Source organism: Nannobrachium achirus, assembly GCF_963921795.1.
Source record: "Nannobrachium achirus genome assembly, chromosome: 22".
NCBI classification, from domain to species: Eukaryota; Metazoa; Chordata; class Actinopteri; order Myctophiformes; family Myctophidae; genus Nannobrachium; species Nannobrachium achirus.
Window position 1 is genome coordinate 12,051,661 of NC_137829.1, and position 13,352 is coordinate 12,065,012.

At 44.2% G+C, this 13,352-nt stretch overlaps 1 protein-coding gene across 1 annotated transcript; it reads left to right on the plus strand.

Moving 5' to 3' along the window:
- Window positions 1–1,450: 1,450 nt before the first annotated feature.
- Window positions 1,451–12,739, plus strand: cfap91 (cilia and flagella associated protein 91; the record flags this gene model as incomplete). Its single annotated transcript, XM_080753580.1, has 16 exons — window positions 1,451–1,544; window positions 1,679–1,755; window positions 3,724–3,881; window positions 4,425–4,481; window positions 5,291–5,478; window positions 6,112–6,289; window positions 6,449–6,606; window positions 6,737–6,919; window positions 7,557–7,690; window positions 9,443–9,556; window positions 9,901–9,972; window positions 10,267–10,413; window positions 10,923–11,144; window positions 11,435–11,583; window positions 12,205–12,296; window positions 12,570–12,739. The coding sequence occupies 16 exons, from the start codon at window positions 1,451–1,453 to the stop codon at window positions 12,737–12,739; spliced, it is 2,193 nt and encodes a 730-aa protein (XP_080609706.1).
- Between the last annotated feature and the right edge of the window lie 613 nt (window positions 12,740–13,352).

Genomic DNA, 13,352 nt, shown 5'->3' on the forward strand with positions numbered 1-13,352 from the left:
AAACATTTTTACTTGCGCAAGTAGCCTACTGCGTTCGGCTGCGTATGTAGGTATAGGGTATGTAGCTGGGTGTTTAAGCCTGAAGCCCAAAGAGGGACCAGCATTCCTGGTGATGCCAGTGGTGATGTCAGTGGCATCGCCAGTGGTGAGCGCACCTCGCTCTCTGCTGGTGCACAAGTAGGCCATTATGGCCATAGGCCTACATGGTCTACAGTTCTATCTAGTTTTGTTACTGCCACTAGTAGTATATCATTTACAATTATAGACATTTAACAGACACTCTTAATCCATATTCCAGATTGATTTACAATAAGGACAGCACATGGTAATATCAATACATAAACATTAATACATTAAATGCATAGAAATAGCTCCAAAAAACACAAGTAGGCCTAGCCATAACCTATAGTGAATAGGTTAAAATAAAGGGTTAAAAGTTCGGTTCTTAAATATAGGCCTGCATGGCTATGATGAAACTAGTTCACCATTGTTAGTCACACTTGAAGTGGTGTGTACTTGCTGCTTGTGCGTGCATGTGCGCGGCTGCGCGCGTGAGCCCAGTGCCACCCACACTGTTTCCCCTCGATAATGTTGTGGCCAAGGTTTCCTGTTGAAGTCAGTCGATCTATTGTCATTAAAAGTTTGCTCTCGAATTTCTGTGAAAACTTGCCAAAGAAGAATACTAAATACAACTAATTATTAAATATAATTATTGCTATCATTTTTCTATCATCTAATCGAATTAGATGATAAATTATTATTGATGACTAAATTATGTTATTGTACACCAGTGGTTCTCAACCTTTTCAGACCGTGACCCCCAAAATAATCATATCTTAATTGGGGACCCCCACCCTGACAAGCACTAAGGAATTACATTTTGTATAACACAGTTCTATTGTGAAACTAGCAGATCTACATGCTCACAACGCCTCGTGTTGCGAGGCGTTGTGAGCATGTAGATCTGCTATTTTCACAATTTCTGCCTCTAATATTTGACAATTTGACCAATGTTTTATTTGTCATTATTATTTATTTGAGGTATTAAAAAGTCCATAAATTGTCACTTTAGAAATGTGCACATACCCTCTATAAACTTAAACTTTAATTATGTTGGTTTTGTTTACTGTTGAGTGAGAAAACAATGTTGCACATTAAGCTAATCATCTGGGGACCCACCTGGGGGTCCCGACCCACAGGTTGAGAACCACTGTTTAACTTGTACACTACAGACAGCTGAACAAATTGTTATTTCTGGGAACATTCTGCGCTGGCCTGCCCCCTGTCGGATGTCATGCTAACTGCAGTTTAATTTAAGTTTACAATCTCCATGGTTACAGGCTTACAGCAGGACAGAGACAGACTGCTGTTGATAAAGATGGAGTTCAAAGCTTGTTAACGCGATTCAGCAGCTGTTAACACTGTTGTCTTTGTGTAAAAGAGAGGCAACATGAGCGTATCTGTCACTCGCACACTAAATAGGCCGAGGCAAAATGAAAACAAAAAAGACTTTAGACCACACCGTGTCCATGACTACTTGTATGGTGAGTAACATTTAGGCTATGTCACTTAGCTATATAAGGCTAGAGTTTAAAATGTTTAGTTTGCCTTGCTACTGTAACAAAAACAATAATTGTGCAGCTGCTGTTGTGACAATTTGATTTATCATGCCTCACAGATCCTGTGTACACGGTGTCAGGAGAAGTGGACCATGCCAGGTCCAGACTCAAGGCCTATGCTTCTATGGACAGGGTGGTAGGTTTGCTTAATAGCCTCATATAGCGCCTACAGGTAGCCTACAGCAGTGGTTCTCAAACTTTTTCATGTCAAGGACCCCCAGCTTGACATGCATTTGGCTACGGCGGGCCCCCATGTAATTGCATTTCTATCCATGTTCATTTAACTCAGTGTACAAATGGAACCAAAAGGACCTGTACTCTCTCTGAGTTACATACCCATAAGGGTCCATTTGCTTCCCAACGATCATTTAGCTGAGGACCCCCTGATCCCTGGAACTCCCTCAAGGACCCCTGGGGGTCCCCGGACCCCACTTTGAGAACCAATGGCCTACAGCAGGGATACACATTACAAAAATGTCAAGGGGCCACAGGCCAGTTGATAAAATGTCATTACTTGATAACTTATCTCTTTTATTTGTTTTATTTCCACATAACTTAAAGGAGCTATAGTCAACTTTTTCATTGTAGGGCCGACACTTTGTTTACATCCTAGTCTATAGACTAGAATGTAAACAAAGTGTCGGTCTGACAATGGCCAAAATGATTATTTTATCATTATTTTTCGCTTTTTGTGGTCATTTTTGAATAGAAACACATATATGAAGCTTATTTTTTTATAAAATATTTTCGAAACATTATTTTTATTTTAGCATCCGTTTTTCAAGAAAAAGTTGACTATAGCTCCTTTAAGACAAGTGCAATGTGCATTATTTTATGGCTTGGAATTCCATTTATATTCTGTCAATGACAGAATGATGGGTATGCTACTCTATTGTGGCAGAGCCACTGGTAAAAAAAAAGAAAAGAAATCCACGAAAATTGGCACTTTCAATGGCCGCTTTCAAGATGTTTTGGCCATTATCTCTGGAACGCAAGGTCCAATCTGCTCAGTTTAAAGCTTGTTGGATGCGTGACTCCGAGGACATTAAGCTGGTGGGCCAGTCAAATATCTCTACATTCTACACACACATTACATATGCATATTTTATTTATATATACATTTCTACGCACACACACACACACACACACACACACACACACACACACACACACACACACACACACACACACACACACACACACACACACACACACACACACACACACACACACACACACACACACACACACACACACTTATTATACTTTTTACGTACTTTTCAAGTAGCAAGATGTGGTTCATCACATATCACATATATCACATATATTAGGCCTTAATGCAACCACTTCCTTAGATACAGCATGTAAATGGAAACCCCACGCTATGCCAAATGCCTGCGTTGGCCTCAAGTCAGTTAACATCTCACATTGACACGTCATAATCACACTGAGTAAGCAGTGTTACAGTGATGACTGGTGTTCTGCATCTACAGATAAGAGGCAGACAACCATACGCACACACCCAATTATGTTTACTCTGCATAAATGTAGAATCGACAAAACTAAATGGAACAGCTTGTACAGTATTTGTAATATACAGTATTTAGAGGTAGGACCCATGCACAGAGCACCTTGGAAAGGCCCCTCACAGTAGTTGTTACTACACCTCACACCGTAGAACTATTATATTCTTATATGGTTGGTTGTTGTTGTTGGTGTTTCGTGTTTGATTTTGGCATTTTGATGCGTTATTTCAGATAGATCAGTATAGAGACAGGATACAAAGGGCAAGGAGCGTATATTATTGTCTGTACACATATGTCTGTTACCTGTTATATTTTAGTTATTTCTATTTACTATTATTACTACTACTGCCATTTGTTGCTATTTTGTGTTGTGCAATGAGGAGGAGCCAAAACTCAATAATCTTGTACACCTGTACAAGGGATGTAACAAATACAAATCTGGAAAGATTCTCCACTTGTAGCAAGCATCCTAGGACCAATATACTGCACCAGGCCAATTCCATCTGGGTCCTTCTTACCATAACCGTATTTTGCGTTTGATATGAAATCACTCACTGAGACTCTCTCTCTGCCTTCAGAGGAAAGTGCCAGAGTTTCGGTCTATGTTCAGTAATCTGCCACACTACCCACGGTATGCCCTTAAGCTGGAGGCCACAGACCCAGTACCCTCCTTTATAGACCGGCGCTGGCGTGGTCATATGGAGCAACGCAAGGAGGCACTGCAGCATCTGACTGGGTAAGAGACACACACACAATTATAATTCCACCCCCATTAACCCATTAAAAACGACAAAGCATTTGTCATTTTTACGTCAGGTCTACAAGCTCACAGCGCACCACTTCTCGCTGCACTACGAGCTTGTTCATCTGCTATTTTTGAAAAATCTTGAAAGTGAGAACTACTGACTTATTAGAAGGCATTTGTACCATCTGCCTCAGGTCTTAATTGTGGCAAACATCCCAACAACTACATATTCATTACTCTGCTTTTTGATGTCTCTAATTGTCTTCTTTAGAGTGGGTGTTCAGTCATCGCACGGAGCAAAAGAGTACCATGTGACTGGAGCTGATGGCTGGAAATTCTATAAACGGTTTGATTGGCCTGCACTGTGAATTTTGCTGAGAGGAGGCATTTCCAATACATTCCAGTATTGTCTGTATACAAGCCTTTGCATTGAAATCGAAAATTAGTTGAAGTTAATTGCCCTTTAGCCTTAGTGTCTGTTAATCGCCATACTATTGTATTCTCAGATTGTGTATGCCATCCCCTTTGTTTCAGTCCCCTGAGTCCCTTTGCCCAGCAAGTCCCCCCTGATGTGGTCTTCGCTTTGGCAAAGTGAGTTCAAAACTGGTAACCTTAATTAACGTTAATTGGTGATTATACATTTAATCCCCAGAGGTAAATTTTCTTTGTCAACAACACAGAACATAACATCTGACTGTTATTTCTGTAGTACTGTACATTTTACACTATAATTTTCCGAATGTCTGTCTGAGTGAGTGAGTGAGTGAGTGAGTGAGTGAGTGAGTGTCTGTCACAGCGTTTCTCCTCAGTGGCTGGAGCAATTGATCTGAAATCGCATCACCATTAGCATATGAACACACCTGACATAACTGTGAAGCCCGTTTGTCACTTTCACAAATCATATGCTGTATATTAGCATTTTTATGGTGTATCTATATCTATTCTGCATCTAGCATGAGGCATATCTAATCTGCATCTAGCATGAGGCAACATGTTTAACCAGCTCTGTGTGTGTGTGTGTGTGTGTGTGTGTGTGTGTATGTGTGTGTGTGTGTGTGTGTGTGTGTGTGTGTGTGTGTGTGTGTGTGTGTGTGTGTGTGTGTGTGTGGGGGGGGGGGGGGGGGGGGGGGGGGGGGGGGCTGTTACAGATGTTGTCCAAAAATCATGCAGATCGGTACACAGTATCTCTATAGCCATTACCGAAACGGGTATTTCTTACATTGATGCTCCTACATATTATCATGCAAGCACCAGTTAAAGTTACTTTCCATCCCTCATATACTGTGTGCACAGTGCATCCCATAACCCACACACTGCACATCATTTCAGAGCTCATATCTTTGAACGGGTAAGGACTAGTTTACAACAATAGAAATGTGCCCCCCTTTTTCTCCTCTCAGGGGAAACTTGGCTGTCCCCACTGGTGGGAAGATGGATGAGCGAAAGCCCACCCCATTCCAGCGCACAGTGGGAGTCCAAACAGACTACAGGGACAGTGAAGTACAGACAGACCCTTACAGCCCTGACTATGTGGTCCGACCTGGGACGACCCCCTCTGAGCTCCTGACGCTGGCAACACTGACTTGGGGTAAAAGAGCAACACTTAGTGACCATAGTCACATTTTGTTCTGATGTCATACTTATTATAGTCTCCCCCTGGAGACTAATACAATCTTTGACCTACTGTAGCAAAAGGAAGGGCTGCGGTTAGATTAGCCTGCTCTCAAACTTTTTCGTGTCAAAGACCCCCAAAGACCCCCTTAATAGCCCTCAGACCCCCATTTTAAAAGATGCCAATGACCCCCATGAGAGATTTGTACGGCTCTAGCAGTGATTCTCAACCATTTTAATCTCCAGGACCACCAGTTTGACATGCATTAGGATATGGACCGGACCCCCATTTAATGGCATTTCTATCTCTGAAACTCAAATTTATATTGTAAATTTAATTCAGAGTGTACAACTGGAATTAAATGGACCCGTTCCAATTGTACACTCTCAGTCTCAGAGTTACAGACCCATATGGGTCCATTTGGTTCCTAAATATAATTTAGCTGAGGACTCCCTCAAGGACCCCTGGGGTCCACAGACCCCACTTTGGAAAACAATGCCTCACACAGCCCTGCCCTAGCCTAGTACAACCAACTTCCATGCCCCGTCATTGTCTCTCTTCCCACTCTGACCCGATCCTCTCTCTTCTCCTGGTGATCGTGCCACCCAGGTCATGGTCTGCCTGCAGGCCTGGCAGAAGTTGAACTGATAGAGCGGGCACGTGCCAAGCGTGCCTGGGAGGCCACCCTGCCTCCTCTGAGTGACCTGAGCCAACTGGACAAGCGGAGACGCATGATGGAGGAGATGGAGGTCAGCGAGTGGGCCTTCAGAGAGGGCGAAATCCACAAGTGAGTCACATCTGTGCTGCCGTTTCTAGCTGTCGAAAGAAGCGTGGTCATACAATAGCTACGGGGAAAGCACTTTGGCTCTTCTTGTTACATCCACACACAACAAACACACACCCAGCTCCGTACCTATGTTTCCCTTTCACCATGGATGGGGACCAGGCTCAAAGAGGCCCGTCTCACTGTGCTGAGGGACCTCCTGAGACAAAGACAAGAAGCCCAGCACGAGGCCATGGCAGAGAGAGTAAAACTGAAACATTCTCAGCTTGAGAGAGACAAGGAGACCAGGCTGCACAAGATTCACAGTGACTACATAAGAGGTAAGACATCCGCTAGAGTCCTTCGAGATATGTGCTTCCATTACGATCTGTTCATTTCAGAAATTCAGATGAGTGTCCCATGTCTCTCACTTGTGGCATCTCACTCTTTCCCATGATGCGACCTCTGTAGCACTGAGGAAATTGGAGGATAAGAGAAGGAAAGTGGAAGGCAGGCTGGAACGCTGCAGCATTGTCAAAGACTACGCTGACTACTCGTCTGTGATATATGCTCCTTTGACTCGCAATGGTGGTTTCCCAGACCAGAGTGCACAAAACACTGTGGCCAAAAGCCGCTTCCTCAACACTCATCAAGGTTTGACTGTGAATGCTTGTGGGCACAAAAACGATCGAGTGCATTTTTACAGATTTGTATCAGAAACATTGCTTTGGTAGCCTTACCAGGGGTGTTGCGCCAAATTCTGGGCCCTGGGTACAAGGATTCACTGCGGGCCCCCCATGAATGTTCTTCATAGGGGGAGGGGGTTTAACCCATTTAGACTGGGAACGCATTATTATGCATTATTTTGTGCTTTAACTATTGAAAAATAGCAGATATACAAGCTCACAGCGCGGCACGAGTGCTGCGCTGCGAGCTTGTAGATCTGCTATTTTTGAAAAATTTTGAAAATTTGTCTCATGTGAAGGACCCCCAAAATGATATGTATTTGGCCACGGACCCCCATCTCAAAATATTTTATTCCAGGGAACCCCCAGAAGCAAGATTTGAGAATACATATATTCTAAGATTTGCACACATTTTCATGGGTTTTCAAAAATAGCAGATCTACAAGCTTGCAGTAGGCCTGTGAGCTTGTATATCTGCTAATTTTTTTTATAGCTAAAGCATAAAATAATTAAGACCCCTCCACCTTGGGCCCTAGTGACTCAGTCCCACTCCCCCCCCCCTTGTGACGCCCCTGAGCCTTACTGTGGTGAGGTCAAACCCACAGGACTGCTGGAGTTGGAGGCAGGACTGGCCACCTCTGTTCTTGAGCCGTGCGTGAAGGCGCCCAAACCCATAGTCAGTCAGGGCTTCATGAAGCGCTCTGAACGCAGAGAGATGGATCTGATGAAGACCTACCAGGTATTTACAGAGACAGCCAAATTAAAGCTTTTTTTTGTGATTTTAACAAATCTCTATTATAGAGAAAGCCATTATATTGATAAAACTAGTTGTAGCACATCAGTTGTGGTTGTGGTCTCCCTGCTCTATTGAAACAAAATTCTGTGGTTGGTAGGACACCTACTGGTTAATAAGAGGTATTGCATAAAACTCAAGGAAAATATTTTCTAGCCTGCCCAAACCAGGATATCTAGCTGAGCTCTGCTCAATAGTAAACATTTTAGCACTGAAGCAGGGTTCGTAAATCTGTGTAGGACATGAATCTAAGGGACTACAGTCTGATTTTTTAATTTAGAGACAACATCGGGATTATCTTGGAACATCTGTGAAAATGGAAACTAGCATTACTTCCTGTTTTTTAGTCTCCACCCTCAGTGACACATTCACATTGTTAGCTGTGTTCATCATGGTACTATTGTGATATTGACTTCAGAAAACATGAATCAGATTGACGTAATGGTGGTGTTACAATCTGGCCTGGGGGTCTCCACTCCAGGTGTAACACAAAAATGGACCTCCTTCCCAGTCCCCAAACACAACCAGCCAACACAAGTTTTAAAATCCAAATACAGTGATTTAATGTAGAATTAACAAACATAGATAAATTACCTCTAAACATAGGATCCTCATCAAGAAAGAAAATCTTATCTATAAGCAAACAAACTAAAAGAAGGGCCCCAAGCTGCCAGACACAAAACTAGTGAGGTTGGAGGCTGATCGGCACGAAGCCATCAAAATGCCTGGTCTTATGAGCCAATCACCAGCAGGTTCCACCTAGTAGCCAACCACTCACATTCAGACACCACTCAGTCACCACTCAACACCAGCTGGTAGCAGTGTTGCCAGATTGGGTGGTTTTCCGCCCAATTGGGCTATTTTAAAAGTCATTGGGCTGGAAAAGATTGCAGTACACTGGGTAAAGCCTGGTTTCTTTCTACTGTTCAGTGCTCTGATCCGGCGTAGAACACACTTACCCACTGTATTCAGTCCTTAACCCACATACATGCATGCACTGTTTCCGTATCCACTCTAGACCGGACATTTATTTGATCCAATAACATCCATGTTGTGAGTACGAGTACATATAGAGCGGGAGCGGGGTGTCCAATGGGGGCATAGCTGCACGTCGTAGAGTGTCACTGTCACCTGCTTAATGCCAACGTGGGAGGAAAACGTTTTATCGTGTATGGTTACTGGTTGTTATATTGTATCTGTAGGCCTATGTATTGCGTTTGAAACTCGATTTTGCAGTTTCACATGGTTTTGGCCAATTTGGGCTGGTTTTAAGTTGTGCTTGGGCTGGAAACTGTCATTCTGGTCAATCAGCCATTCATCACAACTCAATCACACACACACAATGAGGAGGGGTCGAGGGACATGCACATGGGAAGACAACGTGCAAGGAACTACACATATGACCCTATATAGTACAGAGGGCTGCCGTGTAGTTGCGGTGTCGCAGTGCAAGTCAGTGCCGCTTGACACAGCAATTATGATTTCCACTCTGTGGATTTGTCTATAGGGTCATAACAGCGGCCAAAGACCAAAGGTGTGCAATGGTTCATCAATCAACAGTGAACTTCTGAAACAGACAGATCGTGTAAAAGATTTCTGTCCACTGAACTGAACATCAACCGTGTCGAAAGTGGGATATAGTTCCTTTTGTTGGGTACCCCGCCTACATCTTAGATGAATCTCCTGCACATCCAACAGGCCCTGAAGGAAGATAAGGAGAGAGTGGTGCAAGAGAAGCCTCTCCGTTTCCTCGTCAAGAAAGAAAAACCTGTTCCCCGTCCGCTCACACCTAGGGTGGAGGAGCCCCCGGAGGTAAGCCCACCTGTCTGATGTTTCACATGGTGGCTTCAGATATTGTAGTAGCCTGTGGCCACAGATCTGCTTCTTCATACACTCCTCGTTGTTGTCGGGTGGAAACCTTGTATGTCCAAAACCGTTTGTTTTTGTATTTATCATTTTTAAAATGATTTAAAAATTGTGCTGCGAGGCGTTGTGTGCTTGTAGATCTGCTATTCGCCTGTCTTGGGCGACAGGCTTGTATGATGAAGCTGGGCTTTACTTTACTATTAAAACTAAAATGTGAAACTTGGAGATACAAGGTTTCTGCCCCGGCGACAGTGACGATATATTAGTCATGTTGATGTGCCCTTCACCAGGGGGATGAGGAGAGAGACCTGGCAGTCATTCACCTGCAGAAACTACTGAGAGGAAGGAGCATTCAGAAGCAGGTGTGTGTGTGTGTGTGTGTGTGTGTGTGTGTGTGTGTGTGTGTGTGTGTGTGTGTGTGTGTGTGTGTGTGTGTGTGTGTGTGTGTGTGTGTGTGTGTGTTGCAAGCGCACAGTAAAATCCTGAAAGTTAATATTGAACCCAAGCATTCCTATTCTGGGGCTCAGCATGTTGTGAGCTTGTAGATGCTGTTCTACACAAAGTAATTAAGTGTAGAACGCACGTGTGTGTGTGTGTGTGTGTGTGTGTGTGTGTGTGTGTGTGTGTGTGTGTGTGTGTGTGTCTGTGTGAGACAGATGTTTGAGGGCAAGGAGAGGCATCTGGAGCTGATCCGAGAGGTGAGGACCACCCACGCCCTGCAGAGGGAGGAGCAGGAGCTCCTCAGAGCTGATGCAGAGCTCACACAGGCCCAGCACAACCAGAGGGACCAGCACACACACAAGGTACTGTGAGACAGTGAGTGCACACACGTTTGCATTTCTATACTTGTGTTGTGAGGACTTCAACGTATTAGGAGGACAATTTTATGTATGTCATTTTTACAAACAAAAAAAAAACACAATAAGACAACTGTTCATTCTGAGTTTACATTCATTCCTTGGCAATCAACCTAGGCTCTTTCCTTGTTTCATGTGTCTTTCCCACTCCCTGTCTCTGTTAGAGTTCTTGTGTATTGTCAATTTTTCCATGTGTTCTTCCTGCATCCTCAAGCGATGTGTCAGTTTAAAAATAAATAATTTTTAACCCTAACCCTGAAGCCAAAAATAGAGGATCTACAATAATGTTTCTCAACGGGGGTGGTACAGTCCCACAGGGGGTGTACAGAGAAGTTCGGGAGGCGATGGAAGCAATGTTCTTTAAAGGGTGGGCACTGAGGTGGACGCGTTACAGGGCCGAACATACCTGTCAAAGGACCCTAAACTGTGACCCTCCCTCGTGGTCCACTCCCCAGCTCGCCGTGGAGGAGACGCACCAGGCTGGTGTGGTGGGGGCGGAGCTAGTGGACATATTGGACACGCTGTCCAAGGAGCTGGTCCGCCTGCAGGAGGAGCGCAGGATCCACGCAATGATGCTGCTAGCAGAGAGAGAGCGCCGCGTGCGCGAGGCCGAAGAGAGCGGGAGGAGACAGGTGGAGGAGCGCCGACGCAGGGAGGAAGACGAGATCTTCAGACAGGTGTGTGTGTGTGTGGGCGTCCGTCCGTATGTGCGTGTGTAATCCCCGGCTCTCCCTGACTTTTTGTCAAAGTGTCCTTGAGCAAGACACTGAACAACAAACTTCCCTGACAAGGGTGGTTCCTTGCATGGTTGCCTCCACCGGCGTCGGTGTGTGGATGGGTGAATGCAACGCAACGTTCTAGAAGCAGTTTTTATAAAACAATATTGGACATATTTGTGGTATGACAAATCTATCGATAGCATATTTTCCCGTCACATTTCCCACACGAACGCCTTGCTGCGCTGCAGGTGGTGAAGGTGCACCAGGATACTGTGGACCTGTATCTGGAGGACATGGTCTTGGACGCCATGGAGCAAACAGCTGACCAGCAGGCCAGAGAGGAGGTCCGCAGGATGGCCAGAGAGGTCAACAACGTTGCATATGCCATGGAGGAAAGGTAGACGACACCCTGGTGCTTTACACTCTGTCCAGGTCTCATCCAGCATGTTCACCTTTATGTTTGATCCATCTGTCTGTCTGTCTTTCTGTCTGTCTTTCTGTGGATCTGGCTCCCTTGCCGTTTTTACTATGGTGAAAGAAATGCAAATGCCCTCTTTCCATGCCATACCTGAAGGCAGCGTTCAAGAGAATGACCTTGTTCAAACTCTCCTGAACTTTGCATATTTGGTTGAAAGAATTTGCCCTCTCTGTGTAGAAATCCATGCCGTTACGCCACATCTCCAGTATTGACTTGATTATGCTTAGTTCAGTGTATTATCAAGCACCGAAAATAGCCGACCTCCAAGCTCACACCACGTCGCACTGCGACGTGGTGGCTTGGAGGTGTGCTATTTTTGATATTTTCACCAAAAGGCCCTTTGTGTGTGTGTGTGTGTGTGTGTGTGTGTGTGTGTGTGTGTGTGTGTGTGTGTGTGTGTGTGTGTGTGTGTGTGTGTGTGTGTGTGTGTGTGTGTGTGTGTGTGTGTGTGTGTGTGTGTGTGTGTGTGTGTGTGTGTGTGCGCGTGCGTGCGTGTTTGTGTGTGAGTGCGTGCGTGCATGCGTGTGTGTGTCTTAATAGTTGCAACAGCCTTCAGTCGGAGGAGATTGTGTCTGAGCTGGTGTATAGCTTCCTGATCCCAGAAATCCAGAAGATCACTGTCAGGCAAAGAGGTCTGGGCAACATTTCTGTTTTATCAACCTATTATCATCCTATTATCAAAACACAGAATGTTCAAATAACGAATGGTTGTGCAGTCCATTGTTCCAAAAATGTAAAGAAGAAATACCACAATGAAATAAATAACATCGACAATGAAAGAAATAAGAAACACAATATATACTTAAACAAATAAAAAAATGCAATTAAATGAATTAATGTATTTATTTATTTCATTACTGAGACTCCTGCTTTTAACTTTACTCTTTGTTGTTCTCCTCTCATAGTCCACCAGAGCCAGCGAAGACACTTACAGGCCGCCCGACAGATCCTCCAGGGGGCAGAAGAGAGTTGTGGGGATCTGCCAGGACAACTTGGGGCCCCAGGATTGACCTGTCCTTCTGACAGGGCCTCCAGACAAGATGATCAGCAATGTGCAGCAAAAGAGAGAATGTGACAGAGAAGAGCGTGAAGAATCAACAGGTGAAGGCGAAAAAGAATGTAAGAATTGAGTGTCTTGTTTAAGCATATGTGAAATAAAAGCGAAAACCTGTAGATCTACAAACTTGAATTGCTCTTTGGATTGAATTTGGAAGTAGAAGTTTACAGAAAGAAGTGGATCACATACTATAGGGTTTTTTGAAGCCACACCAAACTCCCAAGTTGACATAATAACCGTTAACGCTAAGTTAACCATCTAACTACTCGGTCGCAATTAATTTAGCGAATGTCTGTCTATCCGGCGTCTGACCGTCTGTCTGCATGCTGACATCACTGATACTAAACAGTGTCGCCACCATGGTAACAGCTGCATGCTGAAACAATGCCCAAATTTGGAGATCAGCATGCTGACATCCTCTGCAAAATATAATCTTGAGTGTCATGCATGTACACAGAACATACCCATCAATATAAAATGATCAGTAAAAAGGTTCAGCTACAGTCCTATGACTGACACATTGGACACATTGCTTTAGAAACAGGACAACGGAAATGGCCTTATTTGTCCTTTCCTCTCATAGGTCAATCTGAGTTCTCTCCAAAACAGAAAAACATATTTTTTCATTTAA